The 25,876-nt window shown below is 38.3% G+C and overlaps 1 protein-coding gene across 1 annotated transcript; it reads right to left on the reverse strand.

The window, feature by feature from the left end:
* Positions 1 to 315: 315 nt before the first annotated feature.
* Positions 316 to 25,062, reverse strand: PSMC6 (proteasome 26S subunit, ATPase 6). Its single transcript, XM_069595391.1, has 14 exons — positions 24,859 to 25,062; positions 23,803 to 23,882; positions 23,672 to 23,711; positions 23,371 to 23,423; positions 20,990 to 21,057; positions 20,634 to 20,748; positions 15,392 to 15,479; positions 14,049 to 14,110; positions 13,843 to 13,966; positions 13,431 to 13,492; positions 11,987 to 12,107; positions 11,762 to 11,842; positions 4,582 to 4,653; positions 316 to 1,186 (listed from the first exon to the last, which is right to left on the reverse strand). The coding sequence occupies exons 1-14, from the start codon at positions 24,983 to 24,985 to the stop codon at positions 1,068 to 1,070; spliced, it is 1,212 nt and encodes a 403-aa protein (XP_069451492.1). The 5' UTR covers positions 24,986 to 25,062; the 3' UTR covers positions 316 to 1,067.
* Between the last annotated feature and the right edge of the window lie 814 nt (positions 25,063 to 25,876).

The following is a 25,876-nucleotide window of genomic DNA, read 5'->3' on the forward strand; positions in this document are numbered from 1 at the left end:
TGCTGCCCAATGATGATTTCCTGCTGTAATTTGTTAAAGCTTTAATTCCCACATAATATGAGAAAGAATTGTGTATAGGTAACAGAACTTTTGTTTTGAACACTTCTGACATCAACATCCCCTACATCAGACACTCTGAGCCTGGTATCCATAGATACCTATGGAGTCCATGGGTGAGCTTGGGAAATAATACATCTCGCAAGTTTTAATATATGCAAAATTGTGTGTATACATATGTGTAAGTTTTTCTGAGAAGAGTGTACAAACCTCAAAAGGAAATTATCATCTTACAAAAATCAAGAAAACCAAGTCACATTTAATAGCAAACATTACTTTTAATCATAATCTTAAAAAAAAGGTATGGATATGCATGTACTGTATCAATCAACTATCATACAGCCTAATCATAGAAGGCAAAAAATAAATAAAGACTTAATGGAAGGAGGGATATACAGATATAGACTCTCTCTCTCACTCTCTCTCTCATACACACACACACACACACACACATCTATGTTACATATAGTAAAATGGTCTTGAACACTGAGTGTAGGTACTGTTTTCAAGTTCAAAAATCTACGATCTAAATACAACTTCATCTTGGTTATTAGTTTATTATACTTACTAAAGAACCTAACAGACCATTGTAAATGTAGTCTTATAAAAGACAAGAATATTTGTAGGAGAACTAAATTAAACAGATTTTATTAAACTTTTTAGGATGAGGAAAACAAGTGATATAAAATAAGTCATAAGAAATGCTCCCTGGTACTACTATCTCAAACCATTTTCAAGGTTTTACAAAATACTCACACAGCAAATACAAAAAGCTTCAACATACTCTTCCGACTCCTGCTGCAATAAATGCAACATTAACAAACATACAAATTTCCTCTGTACTTCTTAAAAGCAGAATTACTGAATTACTAATTTTTACAATGTTATTCATACACATTTTTATTCATATGCTATTAATGAGATCATTGCCAATACATACACTATTTTCTTTAACTTTTTAAAAATTAAGCCAATAGATGTCATGCAGCGATCAAAAACCTTACAGTAAATTACACAGGTTTGTAGTCCAATTTAGACTCTAGCTTCTTAGAATCAGCCACTTTTCTGACTGCTTTCATGAAGTCTTCCTGTACTACAAAATCATGATCGGCACGAATTGCAAACATACCTGTGGAGAATAAAACAACACGACTGCTATATTTAATATGTGATTATTTACTATAAAATAATGAAGAAGGGTAAGTGAAATGGGTGAAGGTGGTCAAAAGGTACAAACTTCCACTTAAAACAGTCAGTCCTGGGGATGTAATGTACAGCATGGTGACTATACTTATTAACATTGCATTTTATATTTGAAAGTTGCTAAGAGTAGATCACAAGAAAAATATTTTTCTATGTGTGATGATGGAATGTTAACTATGTTGACTTTCTGTGGTAGTCATTTCATAATATACACAAATACTTAATCATTATGTTGCACACATGAGACTAAATGTCAATTTAGTTTATATATCAATTAAAACTATATCTCAATTAAAAAAACTTTAAAGAAAAGTAAACAACATAATATTATTCTACGGAATAAATGTGAAGGAACCCAGATGTACTACTTCTCAGCAAGCAGTTCCAATTTGTTAAAAACCACTATCATTGTTCAACTAATTTCCATAGCTATAGTGAGCATTATTTTCCAAACCAAAAATTAGGAAATAATGAAACAATTATCTGGATACTTAACTCCAGCTCACACAGTCCCTGTATCCAAAGGCATCTTGAAAAAACAAAAGTGAAAGTAAAAGAGAAGTCACTCAGTCGTGTCCTACTCTTTGCAACCCCATGGACTGTAGCCTACCAGGCTCCTCCATCCATGGGATTTTCCAGGCAAGAGTATGGAGTGGGATGCCATTTCCTTCTCCAGGGGATCTTCCCAACCCAGGGATCGAACCCAGGTCTCCTGCATTGCAGACAGATGCTTTACTGTCTGAGCCACCAGGGAAGCCAACGAACAAAACCCAACTATCAACAATACATACACATTTTAGGCAGCTCTTTCCTAACTCTACATGCAGCAATCCCCTGGAAGGAGGGAGCGCATGTATGGTTTGCTGCTGCTGCTGCTAAGTCGAGTCAGTCGTGTCTGACTGTGTGACCCCATGGACTGCAGCCTACCAGGCTCCTCCGTCCATGGGATTTTCCAGGCAAGAGTACTGGAGTGGGGTGCCATTTGCCTTCTCCGATCTATGGTTTGGGAAAACACAAAACTACTCCAGTAATTTTGATACCTTTTCCTTGTTAATAATCAAAAACTTAGAGAATAAGAATTAAATAAAGTCAACAGTGGGCTTTAACAAAAACCAATGGCATTATTCATGTAAGAAAATTTACCTTTTTCATGTATAAATTGATAATATGACTTTCATATTCAAATAACACAATTCAATTTTTGCTTTCAAATTTTTGACAAGTTACTTGTCAAATACTACTTGACAAGGAGGTAAAGGTTTGTAGGTGTTTCTGAAAAACATTAATTGTGTCATAGATGTAGGTCCCAGATTTTCAGACAAACCTAATTTCCCAATAAGTTAAAACTGGTAAAATAAAATTATCTACTAAATAAATGAATCCTACTACTATTTTCACTGAGGATCTGCTTATACTGAATTTTCACTAAGATTAAATGACTGGATTGCAATAGAAAATTTCAAGGGTTGCTTCCTGTCTTCAAGATTTCTATATAAGAATTCTTGGCAATAGTTATTCTGCGCTATCCTCAGAAATTAGGTGAATGGAAATGACTAGTTTTTTAATAGTGAAGTTTTAAAACCTGTTTAGAACACTGTAATTTAATTAGGCAAGCTATTTTTCCAAACCTTGTGCATATTACTGTTTCCAAATAATTTTTAGTCAATGACTGAATCTGAGATACATTCTAATCCAAAAAAAAGATAATCTCAGGATTTGAATGGGAAAAGACAACTATAACTGAATTAAATATATTTTAACTCAGAAAGATATGTTAAAAAAAAATTGAAGCTGAATAAAAAGAAAACCAAATTCAGTCTCCAGATGAGAAGCATAAAAAGCTTAAATTTTAATCCACACCAAGTTACAATTCTTTATTGGGAAATAGCTAAAAATAAACTTTAAAAAATGTGGGAAAAAGAATATAACTTAATGGTATCAGCTTTTAAGATTATGATACTGCTTTTGTTTGGATTTCAGTTTCACCAAAAAATCTTCTAACAAGTTGGTCCAATGTAGATTTTGAAAGGAGAATGTCATAATTTAAGTTGTGGGCTTCCCTGGGCTCAGTTGGTAAAGCGTCTGCCTGCAATGTGGGAGACCCAGGTTCAATCCCTGGGTTGGAAAGATACCCTGGAGAAGGAAATGGCAACCCACTCCAGTACTCTTGCCTGGAAAATTCCATGGACAGAGAAGCCTGGTAGGCTAGAGTCCATGGGGTTCCAAAGAGTCCGACACGACTGAGCAACTTCACTTTGCTTTGCTTTTAGTGTAGGTTACTGAGTTTACCTCAATATTTTTGCTTATTAATAAGTCTTTGTGAGCATGATTTACTGTGACTTCTACTGAGAGTTTCTGGACCTGCAGATTTTGATCCAGATACTGACTCACAGTATACCCATGAAGATACTCCTATGGAGAAGCATGTCTGAGCAGCCTCTTTAAACACTGGTGAATTTAAGAGAAACGTTAAAAATAAGGCTAAAGGTAAAATGAAAATGAGGAAATCACATATCCTAATACTTAAAAACTTCATATGCAACCTATGAAAGTCTAAAATCTACTGTAGATATTAATTTTTTTAATTTAAAAATTTTGTGTGGAGGACAAATCTAAGTGACTCTGTAGGGTTTTAAAGCCACTTGTTAACCGGAAATAAAAATCATACATTTCACAGAGAAAATCATACTAAAAAACTACTACATTTCCACAAATTGCATGAACACAAAATTTATAAATCCATCTTTCAAATTGAACTACTGGCTGACTAGTGTCAGAAGGCCTGTCAACCATTTTGCAGCAGATGGAGTGACCCCCAGTGCTGGCTCGGCTGGGTTTCTAGCACATGCGTGGCAATTCTGTATGGTCTCAGACTTACTCCAGGGGGATAGCATGCTATCACATGCGTGTTTTTCCAAACCCTACCCAGAGGCATCTGTAAATGCCAAGAAGTTAACTTTCCCAAGAAGATCTCGTCCCATGGAGGAATAGAGGATAAGAGCTGGTAAATAAATGCTCTGGTCTCCCATATTTCAGCCAGACAATCCTGGAAAGAATTCTGTATGTTTCTCTGAAGCTTCATCAGAATCAAACACCTCCTTCCTGCAACAGTTACTTTAGCTATATATCCTTGTAACAGCCTTCCCTCTTTGCATCTCACTTGTCCTGTTCTCTCCTACTTCTTGGACTCAATTTCCCAGAAAATAACAAGCACTCAAAACCTTGCAAAGTCCAGGCTCTGCATTTGGACAAACCCAAGCACATTTTTAGCAAATTAAACAAATCAAAATCAAGAGTAAAAACTGTACTTTAAAGCCTTACCTGCTTCAGTACAAACATTTCTTAGGTCTGCTCCATTAAAGCCATCTGAAAGCTTCACAATTGCTTCATAATCTGTTTTAGAAAAATACTGGAAATTAGGTGTAAAAAAAAAATAGTTACAGTAGACCTTTACTTGATTTATGACTATATAGAAAATTTAATTTAAGAGCTTGCTTTGAAATAAGTCAGCTAGGCATGATCTGTGTCAATATTCCACAATATCAACAACTAAAAGCAATACTTATGTTAAGTAAACCAGCACCAAGCAGAAATAAACGTACTTCTAAAACTCTAAAACCAAGAAACAATTGAGATCTGAAAGCATCTTAACCTGTTTCTACACAGAGACACAATTAAACACATGTGAACTTCATGTATCTGTCATGTTATTACTCTAAAACTGTAACCAAGTTTATAAATTACAAACCAAGTCTGTAATTTGAACAAATCTAGAACATTCAAAACCAACTGTAACCACAATGGAATTTTAATCATTAAAACAAATACAAACTACACCAAAAATAAGTCATCAGACATCATTTTACCACACACAGTTTTAAATGCTAGCGTAACTACTGGCTAGGTTTTCTGGTTTTTGTGAAAGCTCCAAGTGGTGAGATCTATGATAACAGTAATAGCTACATGACCTTTCTGTCCACATGACAGACTTGAAGATCTGCTGATTAGGCTAAGCAATTATAGACTTGATGAAGGACAGGAAGAAGAGAGGCAACAAAGGCTACTACAATGTGAAAATCTGTGATAAGACACCCTTGTCAGGCAACCTAGAATATGTGAATCTCTATTTGAAACCACAGACAATTCATCAATTAGTCTTCACTTATCTCTCTCTCCTAGATCATTATCATCAGCAAAAAAAAAAAAAAGTAAATCCCTCCATCTTAAAGAAAACTCCCCCAATTCCTAATCTCCATTTCTGCTGCACCTCCACATCTTCTCCCCTTTGCCAAAGAACTCCTAAAAGAAGTGTCTAAACTCAATGCCTCATGTCCTCATCTCTCTGACATCCATCTGCATAAGGCTCTCACTCCTACCACTCCAAAGAAATTTCTTTTCATGAGATCACCAATGATCCTCACCTAGTAAATCCAATCTCAGAACTCTTCTTATCAGGCCCACTGTCAGCATTTGACAGGAAATTAGTCCCTCCTTAAAATAATTTCTTCATTTATTTCCAGGATACCACCAGCTCCTGGTTAATTCCTACCTCTGTGACTACCCTTTCTCAGTATCCTTTGATGGTTTTTCCTCTCAATTTCTTAATGCTGGAATTAGCTCAGTTTTTAAAACCCTTCTCTATCCATGGTCACTTCCTTAGAACCATCTTTATGCTGACATTACCCATATTTCTGGCTGCAGCACAGACCTCTCCAATGAACTACTGATGCACCAAGAATTACTGATCAACATCTTTATTTGGCTATCTAACTGGCATCTCAAATTAAATATTGCCAGAATCAAATTCTTCATTCTCCCTCTAAAACTTAATCTTTCCCGTCTTACCTCAAATTTAATTGATGGCAATTCCATTTGTCCAGTTGCATGAGTCAAAAACCTATGTCATTCCTGGTTCTTCTCCTTAGCTCACACCCTACATCTGATTCATTAGCAAGTTCTATGACCTCTATCTTAAAAACATGTCCAGAATCACATTAGTACAAAAGATGCTGCTACCTCCTTAGACCAAGCCACCACCATCTTTTGCCTGCATTACTGAAATAGCCTCCTCATCGATCTTCTTGTTTATATCCTTGTCCCTCTGGTTGCAGCCAGAATGATCTTAATTAAGGTGAGTGAATTTTGAAAAATTTACAAATGATATAATGCCTGCAATTTAAAAAGCCAGAGGGAAAGTAAGAGGCAGAAGAAATTACAGATGAAACAAGATTGGCCAAGAGTTAATTACTAAAGCTGGGGAATTAATACTTGATAAGATTATACTCATCTCTACTTTTATGTATTTCCAATTTTCTGCAATAGAAGGTTAAATAATAAAAAGGTCATATCATTCCTCTGCTCACAATCCTCCAATGACATGCATACCACTAAAAACAAAAGCCAAAGTTCCTACTCAGTGGCCTCAATAAGGTTTTACAAAACCTGATTCCCATTACTTCTATGATTTATTTCACTTGCTGCTGCTGCAAAGTCACTTCAGTTGTGTCCAACTCTTTGCAACCCTAAGGACTGTAGCCCCCCAGGCTCCTCTGTCCATGGGATTTCCCAGGCAAGAACACTGGAGTGCATTGCCATGTCCTCCTCCAGGGGAATCTCCCCAACCCAGGAATCAAACCCACCTCTACTGCATAGTGGGCAGATTCTTTACTGCTGAGCCACCAGGGAAGCCCACTTCACTTGCTACTGTCCCACTGACTCTGCCACAGACACTTTGATCTCAATGCTGGCCCTAGAATGTTCCAGGAATGCATCTACTTCAAGGTCTTCTTACTTGCTGATCCTTCTGCATGATCTTTCCCCAAATATTCTTCTAGGTCACTACTTAAAAATCACTTTGGTAAGGCCTTCCCTGTGCTTCCCCCTCCCTACCTCCATTCAAAACTGTATACATGTTCATACCTGCTCCTGGCATTACCTATTCCCCTTTTCTTGTTTTATTTTTCTCCACAGTACTTATCATCATCCAGTAACTATGTATTAGGCAAGTCAAGATAGCGGAGTAGAAGGACATGCGCTCATCTTCTGCAAGAACTCCAAAATTACAACTCACTGCTGAACAACTATCGACAGGAGAATGCTGGATCCCACCAAAAAGACACCCCACACCCAGGGGCAACGGAGAAGCCCCAGCAAGATGTTAGGAGAGGCAAAATCGCGTTTACAATCAAATTGCATACAACCAGAGACGCCTGGAGGGCTCAAACACACCTTGTGTGCACCAGGACCCAGAGACCCCACACAGACTGAGCCAGAACGGTGTCTGTGTGTCTCCTGTGGAGGTACAGGTCAGCAGTGGCCTGCCACAGAGACAGGGGCTCTGAGCGCAGCAGATCTGAGTATGGCATAAGCGTTCTTGGAGGAGGTCGCCATTAAACCCACCATAAAGCCACCAGAACTTACACACACTAGGGAAACAGACTCTTGGAGGGCACAAACAAAACCTTGTGTGCACCAGGACCCAAGAGAAAGGAGCAGTGACCCCACAAGAAACTGGCGCAGACCTGCCCAGGAGTGTGCGGAAGTCTCTGGCAGAAGCGTGGGTTGGTGGCGGCCACCGTGGGGTCAGGGACACCGGGTGCGGCAGGAAGTGCAGGGGGCCCTCTTAGGGAGGTCGCCACTACCCTCACCACCTCCACCATAGTTTGGTCTCAGGTCAAACAACAGGGAGGGTACACAGCCCATCAACAGAAAATTGGATTAAAGATTTACTGAGCATTGTCCCAGGGCTTGTCCCACCCATCAGAACAAGAACCAGTTTCCCCCTCAGTCAGTCTCTGCCATCAGGAAGTTTCCATAAGCCTTTTGTCCTTATCCAACAGAGGGCAACAGAATGAAAACCACAATCACAGAAAACTAATGAAACTGATCTGGACCACAGCCTTGTCTAAATAAAAGAACTATGACCCATGAGTGTAGGGCCACCTAAGATGGACGGGTCATGGGGGAGAGTTCTGACAAAAAGTGGTCCACTGGAGAAGGGAACCCTATGAACAGTATGAAAAGGCAAAAAGATAGGACACTGAAAGATGAACTCGCCAGGTTGGTAGGTGCTCAATATGCTACGGAGATCACTGGAGAAATAACTCCTAAAAGAATGAAGAGATAGAGCCAAAGCAAAAACAACACACCCAGTTGTGGATGTGACTGGTGATGGAAGTCAAGTCCAAAGCTGTAAAGAGCAATACTGCATAGGAACCTGGAATGTTAGGTCTACAAATCAAGGCAAATTGGAAGTGGTCAAACAGGAGATGGCAAAAGTGAACATCAACATTTTAGGAATCACTGATCTAAAATGGACTGGAATGGGTGAATTTAACTCAGATGACCATTATATCTACTACTGCGAGCAGGAATCCCTGAGAAGAAATGGAGTAGCCATCATGGTCAACAAAAGAATGCAAAACGCAGTACTTGGATGCAATCCCAAAGACGACAGAACGGTCTTTGTTCATTTCCAAAGCAAACCATTCAATATCACAGTAATCCAAGTCTCTGCCCCGACCAATAATGCTGAAGAAGTTGAAGTGGAATGGTTCTATGAAGACATACAAGACCTTCTAGAACTAACATCAAAAAAGATGTCCTTTTCATTATAGGGGACTGGAAAGCAAAAGTAGGAAGTCCAGAGATACCCAGAATAATAGGCAAATTTGGCCTTCAAGTACAAAATGAAGCAGGGCAAAGGCTAACAGAGTTTTGCCAAGAGAAAATATTGGTCTTAGAAAACCCTCTTCCAACAACACAAGAGACTTTACACATGGACATCACCAGATGGTCAATACCAGAATCAAATTTATTATATTCTTTGCAGCAAAAGATGGAGAAGCTCTATACAGTCGGCAAAAACAAGACTGGGAGCTGACTGTGGCCCAGGTCATGAACTGCTTATTGCCAAATTCAGACTTAAATTGAAGAAAGTAGAGAAAAACACCAGGCCATTCAGGTATGACCTAAATCAAATCCCTTACAAATATACAGTGGAAGTGACAAATAGATTTAAAGGATTATATCTGATAGACAGAGTGCCTGAAGAACTACAGACGGAGTTCAAGACATTGTACAGGAGGCAGTGATCAGGACCATCCCCAAGAAAAAGAAATGCAAAAAGGCAAAATGGTTGTCTGAGGAGGCCTTACAAATAGCTGAGAAAAGAAGAAAAGCTAAAGGCAAAGGAGAAAAGGAAAGATACACCCATTTGAATGCAGAGTTCCACAGAAAAGCAAGGAGAGATAAGAAAGCCTTCCTCAGTGATCAATACAAAGAAATAGGGGAAAACAATAGAATCAGAAATACTAGAGGTCTCTTCAAGAAAATCAGAGAAAATCAGGGAACATTTTCATGCAAAGATGAGCACAATTAAGGACAGAAATGGTATGGACCTAACAGAAGCAGAAGATACTAAGAGGAGTCAAGAATACACAGAAGAACCATACAAAAAAGATCTTCATGACCCAGATAACCACGATGGTGTGATCACTCACCTAAAGCCAGACACCCTAGAATGCGAAGTCAAGTGGGCCTTAGGAAGCATCACTACGAACAAAGCTAGTGGAGGTGATGGAATTCCAGTTGAGCTATTTCAAATCCTGAAAGATGATGCTGTGAAAGTGCTACACTCAATATGCCAGCAAATCTGGAAAATGCAGCAGTGGCCAAAAGACTGGAAAAGGTCAGTCTTCATTCCAATCACAAAGAAAAGTAATGCCAAAGAATGTTCAAACTACCACACAATTGCACTCATCTCACATACTAGTAAAATAATGCTCAAAATCCTCCAAGCCAGGCTTCAACAGTACGTGACCCAAGAACTTCCAGATGTTCAAGCTGGATTTAGAAAAGACAAAGGAACCAGAGATCAAATTCATAACATCTACTGGATCATCGAGAAAGCAAGAGAGTTCCAGAAAGACATCTACTTCTGCTTTATTGGCTATACCAAAGTCTTTGACTCTGTAGATCACAACAAACTGTGGAAAATTCTGAAAGAGATGGGAATACCAGACCACCGGACCTGCCTCTGGAGAATCTGGATGCAGGTCAAGAAGCAAAAGTTAGAAATGGACACAGAACAACAGACTGCTTCCAAATCAGGAAAGGAGTACCTCAAGGCTGTATACTGTCAGCCTGCTTATTAAACTTATATGCAGAGTACATCATGTAAATGCCGGGCCAGATAGAGCACAAGCTGGAATCAAGATTGCTGGGAGAAACGTCAATAACCTCAGATATGCAGATGGCACCACCCTTACGGCAGAAAGCGAAGAAAAACTAAAGAGCCTCTTGATGAAAGAGAAAGAGGAGAGTGAAGAAGTTGGCTTAAAACTCAACATTCAGAAAACTAAAATTATGGCATCCAGTCCCATCACTTCATGGCAAATGGATGTGGGAACAGTGGAAACCTTGAGAGACTATTTTTTTGGGCTCCAGAATCACTGCAGATGGTGACTGCAGCCATCAAATTAAGACACTTGCTCCTTGGAAGAAAAGCTATGAACAACCTAAACAGCCTGTTAAAAAGCAGAGACATTACTTTACCAACAAAGGTCCTTCTGTTCAAAGCTATGATTTTTCCAGTAGTCATGTATGGATGTGAGAGTTGGACTATAAAGAAAGCTGAGTGCTGAAGAATTGATGTTTCTGAACTGTGGTGTTGGAGAAGACTCTTGAGAGTCCCTTGGACTGCAAGGAGATCCAACCAGTCCATCCTAAAAGAAATCAGTCCTGAATATTCATTGGAAGGACTGATGCTGAAGCTGAGACTCCAATACTTTGGCTACCTGATGAAGAACTGACTCACTGGAAAGGATCCTGATGCTGGGAAAGATTGAAGGAGGGAGGAGAAGGGTTCAACAGAAGATGAGATGGTTAGATGGCTTCACTGACTTGATGGACATGAGTTTGAGTAAGCTCCAGGAGTTGGGATAGACAGGGAAGCCTGGTATGCTACAGTCCATTGGCTCGCAAAGAGTCAGACATGACTGATCAACTGAACTGAACTGAATATACTAGACTGTTGACTCTGAAGAACACAAAAAGTATAGGCATCAGCTCTCTCCATAATCGAAAATCTGTGCATAACTTATAGTCAGCCTTCCATATCCATGATTCTGCATCTGTTTATTCAGCCAAAGCCAGTCAGGTAGTACTACAGCATTTGCTAGGGAAAAAGATCCACATATAAGCCGATCCACACAGTTCAATCCCACGTTGCTCAAGAGTCAACTGAGTATTTTACTCACTTCACCTGTCTCTCCTGACAAGTTATATGAAGGCACGAGCTTGTCTGTTTTGTTCATTGCTATATCCTAGGCACTTAGAACAACTCAGCACAGAGAAGATGCTCAATAACTATTAGCTGAATTCAAGACCACCATGTTTCCTGAATCTAAAACTCAATTTGGTAGACTATCGGTAATATCCAGTAGTATTTTGCTTCATGGTTACCAAATATGAATACATAAAAAATAAGCTATTTCCTTACCTATTTCACCATGCTTTGTAATGGGACCTGCATGGATTTTCAATATATCTAACCTTGCTTGTTCGTTTGGTAAATCAATATCTGAAAATAAGAAAATTATAAAAAATTCTATTACAGTCAGGTTTTTTCTTTGTTAAATAGAGTAGGGGGTGAGGAGGAGGTTTGGGATACAGAAATAGACATAGACAAAGAGAAATGGACAGCAGGCAAAGAAATTTAACTCACGTATTTTTCTATCTAATCTGCCTGGACGAAGCAAAGCAGGATCCAGTGTATCTGGTCTGTTGGTAGCCATGATCATTTTAACTCTATGCAGAGTATCAAATCCATCCATTTGATTCAGTAGCTAAGAATATATTTGTGAATATAAATCGAAGGTACATTTTATAAAATATCCCAACCATTAAAAAACTTCAGACACAACTTTTATATGCCTAAAGCCATGAAATATATTGCTTACAGATAGATATATGAGGTACAGAATGATAATTTGATGAAACATTTTTTTCTTACATAAAGGGATATATTTTTCATGCTAAAAGTTCCAACTAAACTATGTGGATCTGATTTCCAAGTTCAAATTTTTTGATAGAATTAGTTTTAAAATAAAACTAATAACTAATGTTTCAAGTGCTTATGGTATGCCAGATATAAAATTTACATTAGCATAACTGGATACAATGATTTTCTACAAACCTGATAATAAATCCATTAAACATCTTTTCAAATAATTCTATTATACATAGAAATACTGAGACATATTTCCTTTAATTTCTAAAGTTTTCTTGAGTAAATGCTGGAAAATCTAACTGCATTCAATAACATCTTTAAAACAAAGCTAATCTAACAGTATGTCTATTTCTTTATGTCAGTATGTCTAACATTCCCAAAATGTTAGCCAATAACATATCAGCTACATGAATAAAACTAGCATGTGTTGCTTTAAAAATAATTCAATTTAAGGCTTCTAAAAGACTCTTCAACTAATTTTGAAATACTGTGTATATTGTGAGCAGACCAGAAACATTTATGAAAAACAATTTTCCAATACCCACACTGAGACAGAAACTGACAATGTATTACCAATGCCACCTATCTATTTATAGAAGTTAGAAAATGTGTTTAAAATCTTGCCATCACTTTCACAGAACTTAAGAGTGGGAAAAAGCTTTAATATACATTTCAATACCCCAGCATCCATCTTCAATAATCAAAACAATTTTAGCTTTCTTTTGTTGTCAACAATAGAGGAAAGTATTAGTAATTTTCAGAATAGCCTAATACATAATGACAACTCATTTACTGTTACCAGTTTTAATATATTTGTCACTTGTGAAATATCTATAAAACTAATACAAGATCACATTCACAATGTAAGTACAATATACAATTTAAATATTTAAATAGCTAGTCTGCTCAAAAAACAGAACAGTACAGCAGTAAATCAAATGAAAATTTTTGGATATCCCTATTGTTTTCTAGGACTCATTTTCTTACTAGAGACTGTGCCAGAGAAAAGTGCTCGTTCCTGGCAATATTTTCAAATTTCATATGTAAGTGCATTCTTCATTTAAACCATTGTACATATTTTGACTTTCAAATACCCAATGTATACTTATTCATTTTATAAATACTGATTTTCTTCTAAACCACTTTCACCAAATATTACCTCCATTAAAGTTCTCTGAATCTCTCTATCGGCTGAAGTACCCTCAGAAAACCGACGACCACCTAGAATAACGATATGGAAACTTATGTGTTACTCCTCCTCTTTAAGCATCATTTAGGAAAACAATACAAAAATGATAGTTCTAGGGTTTAAAGTATTAAGATGAAAATTAATTAACAAAAATTATACTGATAAAATTAGAATTGATTTTGGTATGTTTCTCATTTTCTCAGTGTTGAAGTTTATTTATTAAGATTGGTTAAACTTTAAGAATTAAAAAATAATTCATCTTGCTACTTCACAGAAGTTGCAATTAGAGGTGAAAAGAGATGGAAAAGTTTCTTTTAGATTAAAAAGTTTTCCTAACTTTCAAGAAAAGTTTAAAATAAATTTTTAAAACTGTTGTTCTTACCAATAGCATCTATTTCATCCATAAAAATGATGCATGGCTGATGGTCCCTGGCATAGTTAAACATTTCTCTGATCAAACGAGCACTTTCACCAATGTACTTGTCTACTATAGAACTAGATACAACCTGATTAAAGGAAAAACATTAAGGTAAACATAAGATAATTCAAATTTAATTTCAACAACTACACAAAGAATCTTCCCTTTACCTTTAAGAAATTGCAATCCAGCTGGCTAGCCACAGCTCGTGCCAAAAGTGTTTTTCCTGTACCTGGGAATGAAAAAAGAAGTAATTTTTGAAAAGTAATATAAATTTGAGGGAAAATAAGATACATTTTCAAAAGCTTTTAAGAATGTAATCCTTTGAATAGTAAATTTGGCAAAAGGAGGCCAAGTCCTGAACAGAATTTCCATTTTATTCAAAATATCCTTTCTCATTTTAAGCCAACCGAATACATAACTCTAGAAATATACCAAACCCTACTTAGTAACAAACTATGATGGAAACTTGCATATTAAAATCCATTGGTCTATACTGCACACTGAGTGGATCTTTACTTAGGTATGATATTATAATATTAAGTATTGGCTATTTGAAAACTACTGATTCAGTGGATTATTAAAATCTTCCCAATACTGGCATTTTCCATTATACAATATTTAAAAAATCATATTTGCTAATACCATCACCAATCGCATCCTGTCCTGTATTAACACAATGGAAAAGTTGTCAAGCTCATAGTACCAGATATAAAGTTTTCAAAAACAAATTTTCATGTGCAAAGTTCCAATTTTATCAACAGTTACAGATGGGGTCAGTTGTTTAACAGGATTGGCTAACTTCATTTTTTTAAAAAAATATGTGCAAGGTTACCAGTAACCAGTCTGATAACTAATTGTAAATTTTTCTTTCAAGTAAAATGGCACTCTATGAAAAGCAGCAAATTCAGCAGGCAACTGAATAACAGCACAAATGGTTTTCTTGGAAATATCTACCCTATTAAGAATGCAACAGAAATACTTTATTTTCCATTTCCTCACAAAATACAAGACATTATTCAAGGATCAAAAGTTCATATTTTTACCAGTTTATCAAGGACATTTTAAAGTGTAACTGGCCTCTTTTCATACTGCACATGTTGAGTGGCCACAAAGACAATGACTATTGTAACATTTTGTGCCATTGACTTAATTGATTCATGCTACATCATGAGCACCCTTGCACCATCAACACAGATGTTAGCTGCCTTTTTCACTGTGTTGACATCTTAGTATTACAAGAGTAAGTTCTGACCTTGCAGATGCCCTGAAAGTATCTCTGGGATACCCATGGGTCTGTGAACCACATGGGACAACTGGCTAGAATCACAACATGTTAAGATATATGCTTATGAAACATAAGACTAAGCAAGGCTAAGAAAATTATAGACACACATCTCCAGTTGCTTCCTTACTCTGAACAGAATGAAGGCTGAAGTGGCGACATTAAATATTTATATCTTATTGTTTTATTCATTGATTCATACTGAGACAGACGTAGCTTAACACCAACCTGGTGGTCCATATAACAAACAGCCTTTTGGAGGTATTATTCCCACACGCTGGAATAATTCAGGGTTTGTAAGAGGTAATTCTATTACCTAGAAAAGAAGTTGCAGGTTTCTTAAACAGTTAGTTAACATTTTAACGTACTTTCAAATATTTTAAGTACAATATGAGCTGTTAACGTACACACATAATTCATAATAGATCTAGAATTCGTGCTATGTAAAACCATTTATACTAGAGGTCTTTATCTGGCAGATGTAAGATATCTCTTAAATCTAAAGAGCTTAAAATATTTTAAAAATTAATTAAAAAGCATGTGGCAGAATTTCCCTGGTGGTCCAGTGCCTAAGACTCCACACTCCCAATGCAGAAGGCTGGGCTGGGGAACTAGATCTTGCATGCTACAATTTTAAGATGAGGACAGTCAAATAAATACATAAAAATACTCATTTTTTTAAACAAGCACGTGGTAATTTGTACTACTTATTTAACACACTTGTTAAAATAACCACACACTTGGCATAAGTGATGGTTGCACAGGCATATAACCTGTCAAAACATACTTCAACTGTACATTTAAAAACGTGTATGTTTAAAATTTCACTGAATATAACCTATGCATCAACAAAAAAATTATACTAAAAGAAATCAGTTAAGCTAAAAAACCCAAAAAGATCCACACTATTTTGCATTTGAATACAACAAAAATAATTATGAAATTGTCACTGAAAGAAATGTTATTTAAAATTTTCTTAGGTTGGCATTTTGTCATAGTAGTCTTAATAAAACCATAAATTCTGCTCTTAATGTTCTAGTTCAGTTCAGTTGCTCAGTTGTGACCGACTGTTTGTGACCTCATGGACTGCTGCATGCCAGGCTTCCCTGTCCATCACCAACTCCTGGAGCTTGCTCAAACTCATATCCAGCGCATTGTTGATGCCATCAACCATCTCATGCTCTGTCATCCCCTTCTCCTCCTGCCTTCAATCTTTCCCAGCATCAGGGTCTTTTCCAATGAGTCAGTTCTCCACATCAGGTGGCTGAAGTACTAGAGTTTCACCTTCAGCTTCAGTCCTTCCCATGAACACTCAGGACTGATTTCCTTTAGGATGGACTGGTTGGATCTCCTTGCAGTCCAAGGGACTCTCAAGAATCTTCTCCAACACCACAGTTTAAAAACATCAATTCTTCGGTACTCAGCTTTCTTTATAGTCCACTTCTCACATCCATACATAACCACTGGAAAAACCATAGCTTTGAACAGACGGACCTTTGTTGGTAATGTCTCTGCTTTTTAACAAGCTGTTTAGGTAGGTCATACATAGCTTTTCTTTCAAGGAGCAAACATCTTTTAATTTCATGGCTGCGGTCACCATCTGCAGTGATTTTGGAGCCCCCCAAAATAAACTCTCTCACTGTTCCCACATCCATTTGCCATGAAGTGATGGGACCATATGCCATAATCTTAGTTTTCTGAATGTTGAGTTTTAAGCCAACCTTTTCACTCTCCTCTTTCTCTTTCATCAAGAGGCTCTTTAGTTTTTCTTTGCTTTCTGCCATAAGGGTGGTGCCATCTGCATATCTAAGGTTATTGATATTTCCCCTAGCAATCTTGATTCCAGCTTGTGCTTCATCCAGCCTGGCATTTACATGGTGTACTCTGCATATAAGTTACATGAGCAGGGTCACAATATTCAACCTTGACGTCCTCCTTTCCTGATGTGGAAGCAGTCTGTCGTTCCGTGTCCAGTTCTAACTGCTGCTTCTTGACCTGCATACAGATTTCTTAGGAGGCAGGTCAGGTGGTCTGGTATTCCCATCTCTTTCAGAATTTTCCACAGTTTGTTGTGATCCACATAGTCAAAGACTTTGGCATAGCCAATAAAGCAGAAGTAGATGTCTTTCTGGAACTCTCTTGCTTTCTCGATGATCTAATGGATGTTAACAGTTTGAACTCTGGTTCCTCTGCCTTTTCTAAATCCAGCTTGAACATCTGGAAGTTCTTGGGTCATGTACTGTTGAAGCCTGGCCTGGAAAATTTTGAGCATTATTTTGCCAGTGTGTGAGATGACTGCAATTGTGCAGTAGTTTGAACATTCTCTGGCATTCCCTTTCTTTGGGATTGGAATGAAAACTGACCTTTTCCAGTCCTGTGGCCACTGCTGAGTTTTCCAGATTTGCTGGCATACTGAGTGCAGCACTTTCACAGCATCATCTTTTAGGATTTGAAATAGCTCAACAGGAATTCCATCACCTCCACTAGCTTTGTTCATAGTGATGCTTCCTAAGGCCCACTTGACTTCGCATTCTAGGATGTCTCGCTCGAAGTGAGTGATCATCACACCATTGTGGTTATCTGGGTCATGAAGGTCTTTTTTGTACAGATCTTCTGTGTGTGTATTCTTGCCACCTCTTCTTAGTATCTTCTACTTCTGTTAGGTCCATACCATTTCTGTCCTTTATTGTGCTCATCTTTGCATGAAATGTTCCTTGGTATGTCTAATTTTCTTGAAGAGATCCCTAGTCTTTCCCGTTCTATTGTTTTCCTCTATTTCTTTGCATTGATCACTGCGGAAGGCTTTCCCTTATCCCTCCTTGCTATTGAGCCACAGTCAGCTCAATGCCCTAAGACTGATTCAAAGAAAGCAAAGTGAGGGACCCAAAAGGTGAGGATTTGACTGTCCAATTTAAACTCTTCAGTCCCAGTAACTTGTTCAGTTCAGTTCAGTCGCTCAGTCGTGTCCAGCTCTTTGTGACCCCACGGACTGCAGCATGCTAGGCCTCCCTGTCCATAACCAACTCCTGGAGTTTACTCAAACTCATGCCCATTGAGTCGGTGATGCCATTCGACTATCTCATCCTCTGTCAACCCCTTCTCCTCCCGCCTTCAATCTTTCCCAGCATCAGGGTCTTTTCCAACGAGTTAGCTCATCACATCAGGGAGCCGAAGTATTGGGAGTTTCAGCTTCAACATCAGTCCTTCCAATGAACATTCAGGACTGATTTCCTTTAGGATGGACTGGTTGGATCTCCTTGCAGTCCAACGGACTCTCAAGAGTCTTCTCCAACACCATAGTTCAAAAGCATCAATTCTTCGGCTTTCAGCTTTCTTCACAGTCCAACTCTCACATCCATACATGACTACTGGAAAAACCATAGCCTTGACTAGACGGACCTTTGTTGGCAAAGTAATGCCTCTGTTTTTTAATAGGCTGTCTAGGTTGGTCATAACTTTTCTTCCAAAGAGCAAGCATCTCTTCATTTCATGGCTGCAGTCACCATTTGCAGTGATTTTGGAGCCCCCAAAAATGAAGTCTGCCACTGTTTACCAGTAACTTGAGAGAGAAACTTTTATTGAATAGTTTTGCACATAAGGTATGATTAAGACATACCAAAATTGTGGGCAATTAATATTCTCAACTGTCTCCAGATGGAAAAGGGGACTGCATGTTCATGGTGTGTGTGTGTTTGTTTAATTAATATTCTCAACTGTCTGCAGATGTCCTTGGTGTGTGTGTGTAATTAATATTCTCAACTGTCTGCAGATGGAAAAGGGATTGCATGTCTGTAGTGTATGTGTGTGAGAGAGAGAAAAAGAGAGAGAGATTCTGCTCCTATGGCTGATGCAGCAAACCACTGTAAAAGATTTCACTGTTTCATGAAGCACCAGTTCTCTCTCTGCCCTTTCATTAACTACTAAGTGAAAATAACATGCTTTTATCTATGCTTAAGCCAGTGCTTCCTCAAGATGGTTTTAAAAAAATTAAAAAGCTTGGTTTCATAATCATCTGGAATGCTTGCTTATTTTTGCTTTTTAGGCCACACCATGAGGCATACAGGATTTTAGTTTCCCAACCAGGGCTGGAACCCAGGGTCCCAGCACTGGGAGTACACAGTCTTAACCACTGGACATTAACGCAACTCCCCCAGAATGCTTGTTTAAATGTTAATTCCTGTTGACTCTACCCCTAATCCATTACATCAAAACCATGCAGAGAGCTTAAGAATCTGTACCTTTAATAAGAGTTCCAGAAAATTTAAAGTGCTGAAATCAGATAATGCAAGCTTTTCTAATTAACCAAATTCATTCCTGAGTGTATCCATCCTAAATTAGGATGAAATCAATAGGACAATGTAATCTGCTTAAAAGAGAACTGTTAAGAAGCTATCTGTGCTGTGAAGCAAGGCAATCCTGATTTGATTGTTCACCTAAGAACTTAACTGTTTCTGTTGTCCAGTCACTAAGCTGTGCCCCACTCTTTGCGACCCCATGGAATGCAGCACACCATTAAAGCCTCCCAAAGCCAGTATTTTTCTTAAATGACAGTAAACAGCTTTAACAAAATAAAATATGTAAGACACAGATAACTTACTCTATTATAAGGGCAATAGCATAACGAGGTTATAGGAAAAAACTACATCACACACACTATCCAAATGTGCTCCAACCCAAGTAAATTACAACATAATCAAACTAACAGATGGCACGAGCACTGGATTATATCCATTATTCAATATATTCAGTATATGTCAATTATTCTTAGTTGTTTCCCCCTTCTTTGTCATAAAAAAAGAGTAAGATTTTTCTAACACCAAATTTGGCCACCTCATGCGAAGAGTTGACTCGTTGGAAAAGACTCTGATGGTGGGAGGGATTGGGGGCAGGAGGAGAAGGGGACGACAGAGGATGAGATGGCTGGATGACATCACTGACTCAATGGACGTGAGTGAGTGAACTCCATGAGTTGGTGAGGGACAAGGAAGCCTGGCGTGCTGCAATTCATGGGGTCGCAAAGAGTCGGACACGACTGAGCAACTGAACTGAACTGAACACCAGATTATCTCCAAATTACAAAAACCTGTCATTTTTATAGCTAGAGCTTCAGAGCTATTTTTCTCTCAGCAAAAATACTATTTATATAATATTCAGTCAACATTATTTGGACAAAGTAATTTTACATCCTCTCTCTTCCTTCAGGCATTTCTTTTTCATGGTTACTTATTTTTGATACAAATGTACATGACACATCTTAACAGACAGCCCACCTACCACCACACAGGTGTGTGGCCCCTAGGACAGAGGTGGGGCAGGGAGAGGAGCTGGTAGCACTGCCATCTGCCTCTCAGCCTCCCCAGACTGCAGCCCAGGCTCCAGAGACCCAGACACCACAGGCGCTGGCTTTCAGGCATTTTAAAACCAGTACCATTTCTTGATAAGTTCAGAGAACAAAGCATACACTACCAACCTCTCTTAATTCACGAATCTGTTCTGACAGCCCTCCAATCTCAGAATAAGAAACATTCCCAGGGTCCTCATGAGACATGTTGTAAACCAATGGATCCACTTCTCTTGGCAAATATCTGTAATAATAAAGTGTACTTTTCTTTTAAAAGATGTATTTTGTCTCAGTCTACAAAGAGTATAAATGACTGCTTATACAAGAACCTGTAGGAGATCTTATAAAATCATGTTTAAATTAATCTGAAATTAGTAAAAGCAGAAAAGTGGCAAAATATTCAGTGATCTCAGGAAGTACCGATTTTGGATAAAATATTCCCTCCATGACAATAAAAGGTTAACTAAATAGTATAAGACACGTACCTCATGATAGTTAGTGTAGTCATATCCAAAGCAACTCTTGTTCCTGGCTTCAGCTTACTTTTGTCAAGCTAATTTTATAAAACAGAAAGTGTTACATAAACACTTGAAAGGGGGTATAACAGTATAACAAGAGCATAGTTAGAAGCCAAATAATCATTTTTATCCTTCAGAGAGGACACTAATCTTAGGTTATAAACAACATGCAGTGCTACCTCTTAAAAAAGTGCCCTTTTGTGCAATCTCACTGTGATACGTGAAACCCCTAATACACAAAATTTGAGGAGCCAACGACTGTTTTTGAAGCAGGAACTGACTGCAATATTTTACTTTCAAAGGCTATTTAATAGTTCTGCTCATCATTTTGATTTAGGCACTGTAGTACAGTGACTTTGGAAACTGGTAGCAAAGTATACATATAGAAATCCCTTAGTGAACATTTGTGAAGAAAGGAAAGCACCTTACAAGTATGCCCATTAAATTTATTTTAAAAACTATGGTTGTGAGAAGAATATACTCCATGATCACAGTAGATAGGGGAGAAATGCACTGTTTCCCTCTAGAGATTTTTTTTTTTAATTCTAAAGAATTTAAAAAAATCCCAGCAACCTTCATTCATTCCTTTGCTACCTGTCAGACACTATGGCAAACATATTTCATGTTAAGTTGAATCATACTAAATAATTTATTGGCATATTTAGGCAGTGTAACTTATTTGGGTAGAACTGGATAGAATCTATCCAAAGAGATTCAATCACGCTCAGGCTGTTTCTCAAAAAAAAAAGTTACTTTTCAATAGTTTAGAAAACTGCTTGTTAATACAATTTCAGAATCACACAAATTACTGAACACTTTTCACAGAATTTTGCAAAGAGTGCTTGGTTTAGGATTTAGTGCCAGTTAAAATGAAGTGGGAGGCTTCTCTGGTGGCTCAGTGGTAAAGAATCTGCCTGTCAATGCAGGAGACATGATTCAATGCCTGGGTCAGAAGATCCCCTGGAGGAGGAAATGGCACCTCACTCCAGTGTTCTCGCCTAGAAATTTTCATGGGCAGAGGAGCCTGGAGGGCAACAGTCCATGGAGTAGCGAAGAGTTGGACAGGATAGAGCAACCTAAAGTGGAAGCAAGCTAAAAACTAGGTTTAATATAATGGATTAAACTAAAAATATTTCCCAGATACAGTAGTTCCCCCTCCCTTATTTATAAATGGAAACTTTATCATAATAAGTATGTATGTATAGGAAAAAACACAGCACATATAGGTTTGGTATATGCCTAGGTTTCAGGCATCCACTGGGAGTCTCGGAACATATCCCCCACGGATTAAGGACTACTGTACTTGAAACAAGAGCTTAAACAGAGATCAATAAGAAGTTATTTCATTTATATCTATAGGCAATATATACTCTGGCCTTTCTAATATTTTTCTGCTTTCAAATGCTCTATTGCCCTCATACAGTCATGAAATATCTTTAAATGCCAACTTTTGGCACCCAAAGGGTCCTAAAAGGGACATAAATATCCTTTATAGGATTAGGCATCTAAAATTTTGATTTAGAAAATATCATCCCACTTATATGTAAGTAAAATTTTAAGACTGAACTTAGTTCTTGGGTAAAATTCCATTCTATAGCCATGTCGGATCAATGTTTTAAAACCTGAACCTGATATAACAAATACTCAGAGAAAGCTCTTCCAATGAGTTTTTCAAGATCTGCTAAAGGCATTTCCTAAAGAACAGAGCAGTACATAAATTGGCTTCAGTGGTTACTAAATAATTCAAATCTGTTTGTCAGTTTTTGACTGCAAAATAAAACTTGGAGTTATCTCAGTTTGCTTATTCTAATCTAAACCAATTCATACAAAATCAATTTAATCTATAGTAAAGTTTATTTCTGAATGTTTAAAGTGCAATTTATAATGTTTAATCTTTTAAGTCTTCTTCAAAAAGAGACATTAAAATAAAATAACCTGAGTTATTTTTCAGTTCTAAGATTCTCTGATTTCTCTGTGTGTAGAGTTGACTGAGCTAATGCAATCAAGCAGAAAAATAGACTACCAGGAGGGCTCAGCTGGTAAGAATCTGCCTGCAATGTGGAAGACCTGGGTTCAATCCCTAGGTTGGGAAGATCCCCTGGAGAAAGGAAAGGCTACCCACTCCAGTATTCTGACCTGGAGAATTCCATAGCCAGTATAGCCCATGGGGTTGCAAACAGTCGGACACGACTGAGCTTTCATCAGGAGTCAAATCCATGGTTTGAGTTTAGGCTTTACTAATAATTAGCTGTATCTGAACAAGTCACCTTTGGGACCTGGAAAAGTAAATAACTTACTTGAAAGCACTTTTGTCAATTATAAAGCACTATACAAATATAAAATGTTACCTGTCGACGACAACCCACAACATATCTCGGTCCATTTGTAGCTTTAACAATGACTAAAGGGGAAAAAAGAAATGAAAAAACAAACTGAAACACAGAAAGTAAAAACTAAATATATCCACATTGATGGCAGGTTGAGTTTTATTTCTGTTCTCCAAAAGACAAGAGTTGAAAGAAAACTCAGTCTATGCAAGAATATCATCTATTTTCATTATACTCATTTAAGCAATAAGCATTCAAAGCTGGTGACAGAAAGGAGGTAACCCTGCTCTTTTTCTCTCTACTGACAATCTAATACACTTACATTTTTCTTCAGTTAACTGCTTAAGTACTTCACCCACAATCTAATAAAGAAAAAAGAGAGCATTATTTTTTGCCAAGAGCTTATAAAAATAAATCACCATGACCCTCTACATCCCAAACTCCATTACCTACCTGCCCAACACTTTGTAGAGCCTTCAGATCATTTTCAGATTTTTCATACTGCTTGGTAAGTTCTTTTAATTGTTCCCTTACTGAAATAATATAATTTGAACATTTTGAATTAAGTAATCTTCCCGAGTTTAAGACACCAAATCTTAACTTTTGTCTGTTTCACTTTACATATATTTTATATCCACTGTGTCAAACCACACAAAAGTAACAATGCTGTTTGTAGATGACATGTTTCAAAACGAAATATTACAGAGAAAGCACCTATTTTTATTTTCTTGATTGGCGATACTTACTTCTTTGAGCACATTTTAGGTAACATTCTTAACAGGTATTGACCTTCTGGCATTTCCAGATCTGAGATTACAAATCTGAATAATAAGAGTTAGACCCTTCTCACTTCATCTATCTGCATGCACTGTTACCCTCTGGCTTTTTAACCTAAATAAAGCTCCGAAGAATTATGGTTAAGGTTTTCATTCATTACGTCGGTGATGGTGCATTAAGAAAAAAATACAAAACTCTTTTTATTTAGTTCAGGAGGTAAGGGGAACTTGTGTAATTAATGCAGTACAATTCAAACCACGAGTAAAGATGAAAAGGGCTATTACTGACCGATACGCCTTATCCCTTAAACCCCATGTTCGGCTTTCTTCTCCACTAACAAGCCAACCCCCCTAGAATCTCATCTCGTGCTTGAGCTTCTTTGACTCAACTCTTTTCCCCGCTCCGGGTCCCAGGGCTCCACCAACATTGCACTCCTTACACCTGAATCTGGGAAACATCTCTGACCAACTTCTTCCTCACTCTTTGTCGGGTCATTTCCCACTTTCATCTCAGAACTGGGGATGTTCTGTCTGTCGCCTGGACCAGACTAGATCATTTCCACGCCCGAAAAGGCTCGGCTTCCCAAATACTGGGAGGAATGACAAAGCGCCTTGTCCCTGGACTGAGGCCTTCTCATCCCCGGGACTCGGTTGCCGGGCAAAAGGCCTCCACTTCGGCAGAGACAGAAGCGGGTCCAGGTACGAGATTACGTGGAAAGAAAGGTGCACTCACACTCCTTGAGACGGCCGTCAATCTCTTTGTGCTCCAGCAGTTTCTTGCGGTAGTCCTGAAGCGCCTTATCTCTAGGGTCCGCCATGATGAGAAGCCGTCGCTCATAGGGGATGCCGGGAATGGCCATGGCCGCCCGGGCGGGGGACGGGGCGGGGCGAGGGAGAAGAGCCTCCCTGGAAGGGCAGGTTCGCAGGTGACCCCGCCCCTTCCGGTTGGCTCCGCCTCTGCACTGCCCTTCTCCAACTTCTGCGTCTAGGGCGCCGGAACCTGTGGAAGGAGACCTCCACCTACACCGTCCCCTGCTGGTCTGCCTGGGTAAAGCAGGGCGCTGTCCCCTGAGAAGCCTTGGTGTTTTTAAGTCATGCTGTCCTGTAACCACTAAAGACTTTGTAATAAACTAATATGAGAGTAAAATAGAGAATATACATATTTCTTTAAGTAGCGCTGATGGCTTATCCATGTATACCTGTTGGTATAACACAACACTATCTAGGATCTCCAGGTACAGAATAAGTAAGCTATTGATTCATTTCTTCACTCAGTGAATGAAGTACTAAGGATTTGATCTGGCGGGAAATTAAAAAAAAAAAATTTCAAATTGTAATAAATGCTGTTCAGTTCAGTTCAGTCGCTCAGTCGTGTCTGACTCTTTGCAACCCCAGGAACCGCAGCACACCAGGCCTCCCTGTCCATTACCAACTCCCAGAGTCCACCCAAACCCATGTCCATTGAGTTGGTGATGCCATCCAACCATCTCATCCTCTGTCGTCCCCTTCTCCTCCTGCCCTCAATCTTTCCCAGCATCAGGATCTTTTCCAATGAGTCAGCTCTTTGCATCAGGTGGCCAAAGAATTGGAGTTTCAGCTTCAACATCAGTCCTTCCAGTGAACACCCAGGACTGATCTCCTTTAGGATGGACTGGTTGGATCTCCTTGCAGTCCAAGGGACTCTCAAGAGTCTTCTCCAACACCACAGTTCAAAAGCATCAATTCTTTGGCACTCAGCTTTCTTTATAGTC

This window comes from Ovis canadensis, chromosome 7 (genome assembly GCF_042477335.2).
Source record: "Ovis canadensis isolate MfBH-ARS-UI-01 breed Bighorn chromosome 7, ARS-UI_OviCan_v2, whole genome shotgun sequence".
Classification (NCBI taxonomy): domain Eukaryota; kingdom Metazoa; phylum Chordata; class Mammalia; order Artiodactyla; family Bovidae; genus Ovis; species Ovis canadensis.